Below are 14,069 nucleotides of genomic sequence, written 5' to 3'. Positions count from 1 at the left end.
AGTACAACTTGCCTTTAGTTATTTTCTCTTCCAACACAGACAATATAAATTATCTGTAAAGCCATGTTATGCATTGTAAGAAGGAAGAATAGGGTAGTGGGAAAGAAGCAGCATTTTTTCTTGGGTAACTGTTAAACACCATTGAACAGAATGTAAATTAGTGTGATTGCTGTGAAAATCATAGCATACGTCCTCAAAAAAATAAAATAGAACTTGCACATCATTCAGTCATATAACATACCTGGGTACAGTTCTAAAAGACTCAAAGTCAGCTTACTACAAAGATAGCTGTACACCTGTGTGTGTCATAATGACCAAGTCATGGAATCAGGTGCAAGTACTCATCAGTGGATGAATGGATTAAGAAAAATACGGCACATAAAAACACTGGAATTTTACTCAGGCAAAAAGAATGAAACATTGTCATTTCCAGGAACTGGAAATCAACATGTGAAACCAAATAAACTATAGTCAAAGCTTAATTTAGGAGGAGAGGATATGAAATTAAAAAGAGAAGTTATAAAAGAAGATAGCAGAGAATTTAATATTATCAAAACATTATATGCACATATTAAAATTAACCCATTACTTTGTATGCTTTTAAATGCCAAGGACTTCATGGGTGAGTGTGCTAAAGAATAAAGCAATATGATATTCTAGACTTTTCTTTCCTCTCTCTTTCCCTCATCCAGAAAACATTTAGCAAGAACCTTCTGTATTTGTCCTACAGTAAACTCGAACTGTGGGATACCAGCAAGTTTCTCTTCTCCGTGGCACGAATGAAAGATCTACTTGGCTTAATTTCCACAGATCTGCCTCCCACTTAACCTAGCATTTAGATTAAGGGCAAGATGCTCGGCTTATGAATATAACTGAGACAGGATCAATCCAGACAGGAGAAGTGGCAGAAGGACACAGGCTTCAGAGCCAAACGGAGTTACATTCCATCCTGGCTCTGTCACTTGCCTGTTACATACTCTTGAATTTTTTAAGGTATCCAAACTGCTACAGATGGCACTGGTAAAATTGGAATTGTAGGATATGAATGTGTGGAGAGCCATGAATATTACTCTCAGATCAGGCACTATGGGGAATATTAACAGGAAGGCCCCAATAGCAACAACAGTTTGCTACCAGCAAGTGGGTGTTCAAGATGGGGACATTAGACTTGTCCATTGCTGCAAAGACAAGGATTCTGCTATTGGAATCCTTAGAAGTCCATCCACTAAGGCCCAAGACCTACCACTTTCTCCCTTTCCTCTGCCCTTCATGGGAGTTAGAATCTGCTGCAGCCAGATGTGGTATTAAGCATGTATAATGCTAACACTTGGGAGGCTGAAGCAGGAAGATAATGAGTTTTAGTCCCTGCCTGAGCTATGCAGTAAGACCAGAAGAAAGGGACAAGGGGAGAGGAAGTTGGGAGAAGGGGTGAGAAAAGAGAGAGGGAGAGGAAGGGAGGAAGAGGCAGAGACAGACAGACAGACAGACAGACAGACACACACACACACACATACACACACACACACACACAGCAACAACGGGGAAGAGTTAGAGACAGAGACTGCAGTCTGATGGTTCTCTGGGCTTCTGGTTTCTTCCACATGTTTCTTTTGTTTCGATTGTTGTTTAAATAAATCTTTTCCACATAAAACCTGGCTCTGAATTTTCCTCTTTTTGCACGACCCTACTGCCATGAAACATCAGGATAATATTAAGTCCTCAGTGATGGTTACTATTTTGTAACCCAATGGTCTATTTTTACAAATGCTCCAATTTGCTTGGCCCCATCAATACCTTCTAAATGCACAGAATTGATATTTGTTGACCATTCAGAGCTTGGCATATGTTCATCCTCATTCAGTTTCCTATTAAGATTTTCCTATTAATCAAATCCCACTGGGGCCTGACTTAGTTGTACAAATTATGTATTACTTGTCAGTATGTTAAGTGGGTAATGGCAGCTTGACCTGATTGCTACATTTTCAGACTTTTGCATGCCGGTTTTTTTTTTTTTTTTTGGTTTTTTTTTTTTAACTTGTTGGTTTCTTGAAACTTGCCTTGATCAGGACATTCACAACATGTAAATTGGCAAATGGTACAAGCCAAAGTTTTTACTTTTTTCCCCAAAGAGCCAGTTAAGCTGGTTTTTCTTCTGTGTCCTCAGCACAGATAAAAGTTGTAAACATGTTGAAACAAAGAACAGAGCCTTACATTTCCATAATTTGTAAGTCAATGGCTGTCCTCAGCAATAGCCATGGGATCAACACACTGGAGAACATTCCACAGACCAGGGGGCAAGACATTTGGCAATAGCCAGAACAAACACAAGTACCACAGAAGATGGATTCTGAGATTATCTTGTATTCCTTTCTTAATCAGGCAAAGGTTTTTTAAGCTGAACAATGGAACACTCTCTAGGGTCCCTGGCTGTGACTGTGACTAGTGGCAGTCAAACCTTGACTTTGAAGCCCAGGGGTACTGCAGAAGTGGCTCAGAAAAAGAAATGACAGTGGCAAACGAGATTTCCCCTGGGTAACCAACCACAGCTGTTTTTTATCGTTTTATGTGTTTCAGTTTACCCTTAAGACATTTTTGTAAGAAGAAATTTATTGGTTAGAAAATTATCATCATAGATCTTCTAGGCTATCAAATAAGATTGTACTCCCTAATTTTCAAAAGGAAAACGCAGCTAAGAGTTCTGAGGAAAATGCTGAGTAAGGTAAGTGTCTTACCTGAATTCCTCTCTATAGGTTCAAACACTGAAATTGTGTCATCGCTGAGATAAAATGCAATGACAAACATCCTGTCCACATCAGCACATTTGTGTGTAATTAGTTTTGCAAAATAACGGAGTATATTGCTTACGTTTCCAAAGCTAAACAGAAGAGATATGAGAGAGAGTTATACAAGTAAGCCTCTATTAATATATAATATTAAGGTATGTTATGGCTTTAATATAAAAGTTTGTGCTTTTCTAAACTGCTTAAACATCTTATTACCAAGGTTCTAAGTATAAACATTGAAATACTTTTCTCAGTAGAATAAAATCTTTCCTACTCTTCATAAGTCCAGGAAATACATTGAAAACCAGGCTTGGTGGCACATGCTTATTATTCCAGCATTGGAAGGGAGAGACAAGCAGCTCTCTGGGACACACAGGCCAGCCAACCAAGTCTAATCCTTAGTCCAATGAAAGATCCCATCTTAAAAAACAAAACAAAACAAAACAAGCTAAGTAGCTCCTGGAGAATGCCGAAGGTTGATCTCTGGCCTCCATGGGCACATGCACACACATGTACCCTCATGATAATGTAGACAACCAAAATGTCACGAAACACAAAAAAGGGGATATAAACACCTGCTTTGAAACAGGTGAATTAATCATCTGTTTTCTAATCATGAAGCTGGTCAACAATCTGCAATTCTGTCAGGCAGACGCACAAACATTAGCATAATGGTCTGAGCCAATCCAGAGCTCTACTGAGTTCCTAGAAACCTGTCACAAGTTTAGAAATTTTCTGCCTTGCAGGTAATATATACCCCTATCTATTACTACATCTCTCCAGGAACATCCTCAACTTCTTTCAAGGAAAACATTAACATCTACCCTTCATAAAGATTTTATGCACATGCCTCCATTTTAACACACATATCATTTGTATTGTATATAGCCATTACACATCTAATGTTTTCCATGGGAAAATGGTGTCTTAGTAAACATTATCTGCTATAACACTTTTTTACATTATAATGTATTACACTAAATGTTTGCAAAAAGTTATACTCATAAAGATAAGAGATATACTTAGAACTCTATGCATGATTAGTTGGTTAAAGATTGAATAAAATAAAATTGAAAATTTTCTCAGGTAAGTAATGATATAACACACCTTTAATCCCAGCACTGAGAAACTGAGTTCATAAGTCTGAAGCTAGCCTGGGCTACACAGTGAGACCCTATCTTAAAAATAAAAGAAATAGTTCCCAAAGTTAGTTGGGTGAACAGTGAACTAATTCATGGTCTTCCCATAGAAGCACAACTGCCATTACCAGCCAATAAAAGTCAGCCCTCCAACAAATATGGTCATATACCCACAAGATGCCCCAACATATAAAAAAGACACGTGCTCCACTATGTTCATAGCAGCCTTATTTATAATAGCCAGAAGCTGGAAAGAACCCAGATGTCCTTCAACAGAGGAATGGAAAATGTGGTACATCTACACAATGGATACTCAGCTATCAAAAACAATGACTTCATGAAATTCATAGGCAAATGGATGGAACTGGAAAATATCATTCTAAGTGAGGTAACCAAATCACAGAAAAACACACATGGTATGCACTCACTGATAAGCTGATATTAGCCCAAAAGCTTGAATTACCAAAGATACAATCCACAGACTACATGAAGCACAAGAAAATGGATAACTAAAATGCGGATGCTTCACTCCTTCTTAAAAGGGGGAACAAAAATATTCATAGGAGGGGATATAGAGGCAAATATTGGAGCAGAGACTGAAGAAATGGCCATTCAGAGTCTGCCTATATGTGGCCCATATATATTCAGCCACCAAAACCAGATAAGATTGATGAAGCTAAGAAGTGCATGATAACAGGAACCAGTTATAGATCTCTCCTGAGACACAGCCATTGCATGTCAAATACAGAGGTGAATGCTAGCAGCAAACCACTGGACTGAGAACAGGACCCCTGTTGGAGGAATTAGAGAAAGGATTGAAGGAGCTGAAAGGGCTTGCAACCCCATAAGAACAATAATGCCAACCAAGGAGAGCTCCCAGGGACTAAGCCACTACCCAAAGACTGACCCATGGCTCCAGCTATATTTTTAGCAGAGGATGGCCTTGTTGGGCATCAATGGAAGGAGAAGCCCTTGGTCTTGCCAAGGTTGGACCCCTAGAGTAGGGGAAAGTCAGGGGGTGCAGGAAGAGGGGGTGGAAGGGGAGGGGAACACCCTTATAGAAGAAGGGGGGATGGGATAGGGGGCTTATGTCTGGGAAACCAGGAAAGGGAATAACATTTGAAATGTAAATTTAAAGCCCCCCCTCACAAAAAGAACAGGAAACTCCTGAAAAAAAATAATCAAAACCCAATACCCTTGTAAGTGTCTGCTAAAATCAACCATGTCCTTTTCCCTGCTACAACTCTAAGAGTCGTCATCACTTGCAAATTCTCTTATTCTGAAATTCAGTCTTTGTGTCCACACTGATAAGATCTACAAAAAAGGTTTCTAATTTGCAGAGGCCTACAGTGCTTCTTCATCTCTTTCTAAGACTGTACAGGAAAATGGGCTAGAAAAGCACAGTGGCAAGATTATCAGCTTTAGGCCTTGGGTGAGACAGAACACAACAGTTTGTATGGCTCATCCTAGGGCAGCATGGTCATAATTTGGATTTTCTTAAGTGTCCAGATCCAAGGCTTCAAATGAACCTTATATAACTATTTGGGCCAGCTATACTCTATCAATCACCTTCTCTGGTACCAACTGAACTTACAAGTATGAAAAATTCATGAGTCCCCTCTTATGAAATACTCATAATATTACAGATGCCTAAAATATCAATATAAAATTGAATGAGGTCTAATCTAAATCAATACTACTTTAAATTTAACATCTTAGAACTTAAGTTTATAAGTGTACATATTTACTTAGAATATTTGAATATGCTATTCATTTTTCCCATTAAAGTTCATATTCTGGAGATCTCATCAATTGGCAATATGATGCTACTAAATAAAATTGAATCATTCATGAAATTTAGCATACGTAAAAATCACCTGGAGGACTTTTTAACATATGCAGAATCCATAATCTCACCACCAGAAATATAGGCTCACAGGTGAGCTTATATTTGCAGAAAACTGCATCATTAATATGCTACCAGGGGAGTCTGACAAGATGGTCCTCAGAGCAAATTGTAAGAACACTCCAAGTATGTTCAAATATTTCCTTCATATAAACCAATTATTAAATGCCTGACCCCTTCTGATCAGTCTCCACCCTCCCAGGTGATCATCTACACAAATATCTTGCATCAACAGTGATGTTGCACCCAATTTAGCAACTATACAGACTTGTACTCTTGGCTGGTTATCTTAAAATGTGTTTATTCCCATTGTCCCAAACCAAACTGTAAATTCTTAGATCTAGGATGCATGTCTTAATGTTTTCTACATACAGCCCAATGTTACCTATCTTTACTGCACTGAAATCTCCCCACTGTTCCTTCCCCATTGTCTTCCTATGTGGGAGATGACACCAAAGCCCTAAAATATACCAGTAAGTCATAGGCCTAGCCCATTCCCATTTCAGTTATGTCCACTTCTATTAGTAAGAGGTTACTTCACCTAAACTTCTCTTACAAAAACTATCATATCCATAATACCAAATACAATCCTTAGCTTTTTCCCCCCTGCATCTAATTTTACTAATTAGCAACTTCTGCCATGGCACTTTTGATCACTTTGCTTACTACATTATGCATTTTCTTAGTTTTAAGTGACTCCTATCTCCTTGTTTGCCTCATGTCATCATCTTTCCATGACTCCTCTTTTCTCCAAACTCTTAATTTGGGATGGTCCCAGGTTTTTTTCATGTGGTTCTTGACACATTCATCCTTGGTGATCCAACACAGTCTGAAAGCTTTAGTCCAATTTGGCATTTTGAAATGCTAATTACATGCTGATAACTTCCAAATTTACATCTCCAGCTCAGACCTGTCTACTGAACACCCTCAACATATACCCATTTTCATTTTATATCTAATTGGCATCTCAAGTTGTTCTAAAACTGAACTTGAGTTCTTGCTCCCAAACCTATTAGACCTGTAGTCCTGCCTGCCTCAATGGTTGCCATCTCTTCTCTACCTTTCCAATTATTCAGGTCTAACCCTTGAGATATCTGTAGCTCTTCACTTCTTTCACACTTCATATCTAATCGGTTAGGAAATCCTATTAGCTCTACATTCAAAATACTTGCAGAATCTGCCATTTCATTTCATTCCTGCCACAGTATTAACCAGATATGATAACTTTTCTCTTGGACTAATGAAGCAATACCATGGCTTGTCTTAAATCGACTACTGTCTTTGTACAGTCCATTCTTAACACTTCATTGGAGAGATTCTTCCAATCAGCAAGCCTAGTCAAGTCATTTCTCTTGTTCAATCTCCAACGGTTATTTTCCTCAGAAAGGTCAACAAGAACACTGCTGAAGAAGCCTTTGGTCCTGCCAAGGCTGGACCCCTCCTCCCCCCTGTATAGGAGAATGTCAGGGCATGGAGGCAGGAAGCAGGAATGGCTGGGGAGAGGGAAAACTCTCATAGAAGAAAGGGATGGGGATGGAATAGGGGACTTATGGATGGGAAACAGGGAAAGGGAATAATATTTGAAATGTAAATAAAAATATCAAAGAAAAAAAGAAAAAAAGAAAAAGAAAAAAAGAGCACTGCTGAAAACTGCAACTAGAAATATTCACCATTTATATATACAACTAGATCATTTACATGGAAAATAAAAGTTTTCCTTTTTATAATGTGGTACTTAAAAATTCCATATACTGGTTCGAGACCCCTTATGAACAACAATGTCAAGCAACCAGAGCTTCCAGGGACTAAGCCACTACCTAAAGACTATACATGGACTGACCCTGGACTCTGACCCCATAGGTAGCAATGAATATCCTAGTAAGAGCACCAGTGGAAGGGGAAGCCCTGGGTCCTGCTAAGACTGAACCCCCAGTGAACTAGACTGGTGGGGGGAGGGCGGCAATGGGGGGAGGTTTGGGAGGGGAACACCCATAAGGAAGGGGAGGGGGGAGGGGGATGTTTGCCCGGATACCGGGGAAGGGAATAACACTTGAAATGTATACAAGAAATACTCAAGTTAATAAAGATGGAAAAAAAAACCCATGTACTATTTGATGGACTTGAATGTTTTTACTTTCTTGCATATTTCACTCAAGTAGAATAAAGTCTTATGAGGGAAGGTGGGCTTTTATGGATACTTTGTTCATTGATGAATCTATCACAAACACCTAAGTAAATAAATGCTTATCACACAGCAGGTCCTTGGAACGTATTTGTCAACCAAGCTCTTTACAACAACCTATAACTATAAACTTTCTAAAAAATCAACAAACAGTAATAAAACCTCTAATATAGTAGTTCTCAATCTTTCTAAAACTAGAATCCTATAATAGCATTCCTCATGAGGTAGTGACACCCAACTATAAAATTATTTTCATTGATACTTCATAACTATAATTTTGCTGCTGTTAGGAATCGCAATATAAATATCTTTGACCCCTGTGACCCCTTAGATTGGGAACCACTTATCTAGAGATACACAGTCTTTATATAAAGACTCAGTTTTAGTAATAATAGAAAAATTAAGGGGGTGGTTTGTGGAAACAATAGATGGATAAGATTTGAAAGCAGTAAAATATTGATATTGATATTATTATTAAAAACAATGACTTTTGGAAGCTATATGGTCAGAAAAGCTGAACTATGGGATGCTAACTTTCCTGTTAAGAAGTTACCTGTTTTGTTCCTTTTACTTTGGCCCATCACTATAAACTGGCTTAGTGGGGCTGGACAGATGGTTAAGCACTTGTTTCTTTTGAAGAAGACCAAGGTCCAGTTCCTAGCACCCACATAGCAGCTCACAACTACCTACACCTTCAGTTCCAGAATATCTGATGCCATTCTCTGAAATCTAACAGCACCATGCATGAATGTTGTAGACATACATTACATGCAACAAAACACTGATACGGTAGACATATTTTTTAAAAGAACATGATTAGCAAACATTTTCCCTACCACTATACTTATTCATCTGTACCTTTTCTTATTAGGTGAAATATTTGCCAGTATCTTACTTCAAGTAGTTCTTAGTCTGGAGGAACTCATATATTACATATGTGAGTAATCATCAAGTCATGTAATAAGTAAGAATTTACTCTAGAAGTAGCATTTCCCTGGATTTAATTCCTAGCTAAACTAAAAACTAGCTATGAGCTTGGACAAGTTGCAGAGTTCTTGCAGTCTGGTTTTCCTCTTTTGAAGAATAGGTGCAAGAATATAACCTGCTTTCTTCTAAGGTGTCTTAAGGGATTTTAGGAAATCAGATTTTATAAAAGTAGTTAATGCGCAGCAAACCACTAACTGCTTGTCATCACTAGTACTATTATTATTACAAGAATATTCGACAGAGTATTGTGGGCATACAGAGAACAAAGTACTTTAGTCCTGTGAAGCCAGTTTGTGCCAGTTACCATGGAAACAAGATCACTGTGTAGGGGGAGCTTGAAGAAAGTATATTCCTGACACAAAACAAGTGGTGGACAAAAAGAAATGAAATTAGAGACATGTGTGCCTATATACCTGTCCTCCAAACACAACAGTATTACTTACATGTATAATTCTATTTGTAGTCAGGGTCCTGAAGACAACTTTAAAGAGCAGACAGAAAAACTAAGTCAACTACACACAAAGAACTATTTCTCTCTGAGTTCCAGAAGTAACACCCTGGATAATATTTCACTTTATTTAGCTATAAGAAAACTTCCGTGTCCTTTTACAATAGGGACATTCTTCCTGCCCATATCCTCCAGGTGGCCCTTAAAAATAGTAGTTACTGAAAGAGAGTCCATCGAAGTCTACCCCAGAACCTAACCAGAATACTGTTATCAACAAGACGACACTGACATGTAGATGGCCTTCTTAAATGTAAAAAAATCAGTTGATTCTCAAACACCAGTATGCCTCACAATTCCCCATGATGACTATGAAAAGAGATTGCTGGGTCTCACCGCACCATTTTGTTCTCAGTCCAACAAGAAGGAAGCACAAGAATTAACATGTTATCAAGTATGAGGACCACATTTTAAAAAGCAAAGAATTTAAATTTTTTTTAAAAATGAAGTTTTTAAAATAAACTGATTTCTTGAAAGACAAATGACATCATGCCACAGCAAAGGCATACCTTCCCACATCCCATACAATTCATAGGCAAGCAGTTAAACCATTTTTATAGACAGAGCATAACAGTTTGTTCCCTTTCCTTCAAATTTGTGACAACAGCATAGGACCACATTCAGTTTGACCAAATTCAGTATGCTTTTTGTTCTTCGAATCTTAATATATGTTCCCTTTATCATTCCCTCCCAGCATCTCTCAACCAATAATCTCTGTGACTTAGAAACACAATTTTTAGTTTACATCCTATTCAAGCATCTGCAACATTTCCCTACAATTTTTCCCTGACTTTTTTTTTTATGCAAGACCTGCTCATCCTGAAGAACCAAAAGGTATCCATAGCCAGTGCTCATGTTCCCCATGTACAATTCAGGAGCAGATTGTGGCTCATGTATATTAGGGATACTTTGGAAAATCTGTCTTTTGTAAGTACATTCAGCAATATAAGCAGTTTACTCCTACTGAACTCAAACCAAGCCTCAAAGGAACTTGAGTTTTCTAAAATTGTAAGTTGAAAAACACTTATAAACCACTGAAATCTCTCTAGCGGTGGTTGGCAAACCCGAATCTGTGAGACAGATCCAGCTGGCCACCTGTTTGTATGCCTTTGAGCTAAGTGTGGTTTGTACACTTTTACATGATTGAAAAGAAAAATATCAAAGGAATAATACATTGCAATATATAAAAGTTTTATGGTATTCAAATGTCAATGTCCATAAAATGTTTTATTGGAATATAGTTACACATGTGTTTACATTCTGTCCATGTAGCTTTCACACTATAATGTCATTCTGAGCAGCTATAATGAAGGCTATGTGGCTTACAAATCCAAAAGTATGCATCCTCTGACCCTTGAAATCTGTTGATTCCTCCTCTGCATTATTTCCTCAAGAGACAGAAAGACAGACAGGCAAATAGAAATGGAAAGTCAACAGGCAGAGCATGATATGGCTTTATAGTTCTCCAAATAACACATCAAACTAAGTACTCAAGCAAGAAGCTGGCAATACCTGTGGATTCGTCAACCTTATTAGAAAGCTATAGTAACTTGTCCCTGAACTCAAAATCAGATGAGTTGTGTAAGCTCTTGCAACAAGAGGGCTATATCATAAATTACAAACACTTTTGTAAAAGACAGGACTATAATCAGGGTCCCCTTAGGCACCTGTCTAGTTCCATGAATTTTCTGAAGTTCTTCCGATGAGGTGTGGGCTTGAGGCTCACACAGGAGCGGAAAGAATCCTCTTCAGACCCAAAGCCAGTGTAAGGTGGGTATTTCCTTTTTATTTTTGGAAGAGGAGGAGGCTTGCATGAAATAGGCGTAAAGTTATCTACAACAAAACATAGGCAAACAAAACATCAATATTTTTTTGCCCTGTGATTATAGTTGTTTTGAAAAGTCTGTTATTATTTCAAGATGAACATGGAGATTTTGTAGACTATTTAAACTTTTTCAAACAAAACACAGTAAAATCCTATGAGAGTTGGTTTCAATCATCTTTATAAAAACCACAGAGCTCACTTAATAGTCATTGGTTCAAAAGAGAAAAAGGGAGAAAATCTTTGTCAAATAAGTAAATATTAATGTTTTTCTTATTAATGTTTTTGACCTTACATCCCTGTTTCTGAATATTATTTTGTTCTTCTCTTGAGTTTTTCCAATGATATGAAACTCAAACTTGAAACATGCCATCGATTCCATATTTTCACCTGTAATTTGGCCTTTTCTGATCTTCAGTCAACACTCTCTGATAAAAATTATTTTCCAAATAGGACTGACTTCTGACTGCTTCCCTTTTAACTTGACCAATTAGCCAGCAGCTCCTCCTTGGATCCATTTTTAAGCTCTCTTCCTTATCCCTAATTCACCCCCAAACACTGTACTTCAGTGTCTATTAAAAATCTAACAGAAAAATAAAAATCCCCTCCTGTCACCAGCCACTGCTCCAGGTCATTCATGTTATTGCTCCAGATAAAACTGCGACTGTAGCTGTAATGAAGCAAAAACCCAAAGAGTTAAGGCTCCCCAGTTGCTTCCACTCTCCAAGCAAGTGTGATGGGATCAATACTGTTCACTTTATTTTTTCCTTATCAGGTGTAAGGAGAGGTAGGAACATACTTTTAATACCTGTAGAAGTCCTTAGCTAATCATTTATGGGGCTATGTACTCTCTAAGAAGCAACTGTGCTTTTTAGAACGAATATCATACTAACCCCATCTAACCAAGTCATTGTGTATGACTCACCACAAACAGCCAAGGAGGTTCTAGAGCATCTCCTAAAACAAAGCTGAAACACACAGACACTTTCTATGTCTTTCCCATACTTGATAGTTTCAGTTGTGAACAAAACGAGTTCTACAAATATAAATATTTTCTTTTATTTTCCATGATCAAACTTCTAATAGAAGAAAGGATCCATATTTTGGTACACCATTAGAAAAATAAATACCCATCAATTTGTCGTGTAATACAGTCTAATTCTACAATTGAAGTGCATCTTTTAATTCATCAAAATGCCAAGAGTGTGAAGCCATTTCTAATTCCAATTTGAAAACATTTTCATCATTCAACTTTTCTTAGATTTCCTAGTTGCCTTTGTGTGTGGTTTCTTGAAGCACAATTCTCAGAAGAATATTGTTCCATCTTAACAGAAATTGCTCACAGCAGACATGTTGACAAAGGAACTGCCATCAAATCTTTGTCCCTGGCTGGGTGAAAGGGGAAAAGCAGTATCCGTACACAGTCTCCAGATCCTCTCTTATTGCTCACTTTGCAATTAAAGAGACATCTTAGTAATAAGAGAAAAGCTCAAATTTTCAAAGTTAAATTGCAGTAGACTCTATCCTTGCTCACCATTACATCAAAATCACTGCTGTCTGCTACCTTTGTTCTAGTGCAAGGATCACAGAAATGGCAAGAAAGCTTTATATAATCAGAAAATCAATTGGGGCCTGAGCAATTTCTTCCAACAGGGGGCATACACATACAATTCTACACCCTATTCTGAGTGCACTAGCCAAAAATGGTGATTCTTAATCACAAAGTCATTAAGAATATATTCTCCAGCCTTCATTACTAGTCTGAAACATGGTATTGTTTTCTTAACTACCTAATTTTTGCAACAGATTCAAGAGCCAATTTAGAGCTTTCCTCTGCACCCACAGCGCCATCTAGTGTATAAAAACCGAGAACTCTTCTACTGCCTAACCCTTGACTTTTCTAACATCATATAGACCCGTTTTGGAAACCCTGGCTCAAGGTTCAACCGTAAGACACAGCTCCCAGGATAGCTCACATAAGTTCACAAAGCCACAGAATCATATGTGAATGATAAGTTGGCTGTCACTGGGTTTCCATCACCCCATCTACCCTGCCTATTTCAGGTATTCAGAAATATTGAGCAAATTAAAAGGTGCATGCTTTTGTACAAAGCATCTCCACAAATATATTCTATATTTTGGGGCGGGTTTTTGGGTAGATACCGAAACACTCATGTCTTCCAAATATACTGATTTCTCTAATTCCAAATGACTTGTACACATATGTGATGTGAATGCCTAACCATGACTGACTAGACTGTAACAAAATGCAGAGACTGTATATAGAAATTGAGTCTAATGATTCTACTTGCCATCTCAGGTGGAAGCATTATTTGGGAATGTGACCAATTAATTTCCTCAAAGTTCACCTTGTATGATCTAATAACCTACAGATGGAGCCACACTTTAGGAAATCTGAAGCTTGCATAACTTTAAAAAATGCTTCAAACCAAAGAATGCTAGATTATGAAGACAAAAATAGGCCAGAGCTTTGGACTAGGACCCCTATAAAGGAAGAACCTTGAAAACTATAAAATCATCCTTAGCTTCAAAGGAAATCCATCACTTCTTGTAGTCAATATTTAGGTTAAACGATTAGTGAAATTATATAGTGCCAAAACACAAAGTAAGTTCTAGTCTGCAACCATCCTCATTAACTCTATGGGTGGCTGAGGGGATGTAAACCTGTGAAGTCCATCAAGGCCATATGTGATAAAACCATAAACCAGTTCTGTTTTTGTTGTT

General features: G+C 37.8%; 1 protein-coding gene across 2 annotated transcripts in view; it reads right to left on the bottom strand.

The window, feature by feature from the left end:
* The window catches only part of Efhc2 (EF-hand domain containing 2), a 200,448-nt gene that overhangs the window by 84,587 nt on the left and 101,792 nt on the right, over nucleotides 1-14,069 (bottom strand). For both annotated transcript variants that reach the window (XM_087599492.1, NM_001106952.1), the window contains exons 8-9: nucleotides 11,170-11,335; nucleotides 2,733-2,875 (exon numbers count right to left, since the gene is read on the bottom strand). In XM_087599492.1, coding sequence (XP_087455618.1) covers nucleotides 2,733-2,875; nucleotides 11,170-11,335 — 309 coding nt within the window. The remainder of the gene's footprint in view (nucleotides 1-2,732; nucleotides 2,876-11,169; nucleotides 11,336-14,069) is intronic.

Source organism: Rattus norvegicus, chromosome X (genome assembly GCF_021556685.1).
Source record: "Rattus norvegicus strain SHRSP/BbbUtx chromosome X, alternate assembly SHRSP_T2T, whole genome shotgun sequence".
NCBI classification, from domain to species: Eukaryota; Metazoa; Chordata; class Mammalia; order Rodentia; family Muridae; genus Rattus; species Rattus norvegicus.
Note: the sequence above shows the minus strand (reverse complement) of the source record. Positions and strands in the feature narration are given on the sequence as shown.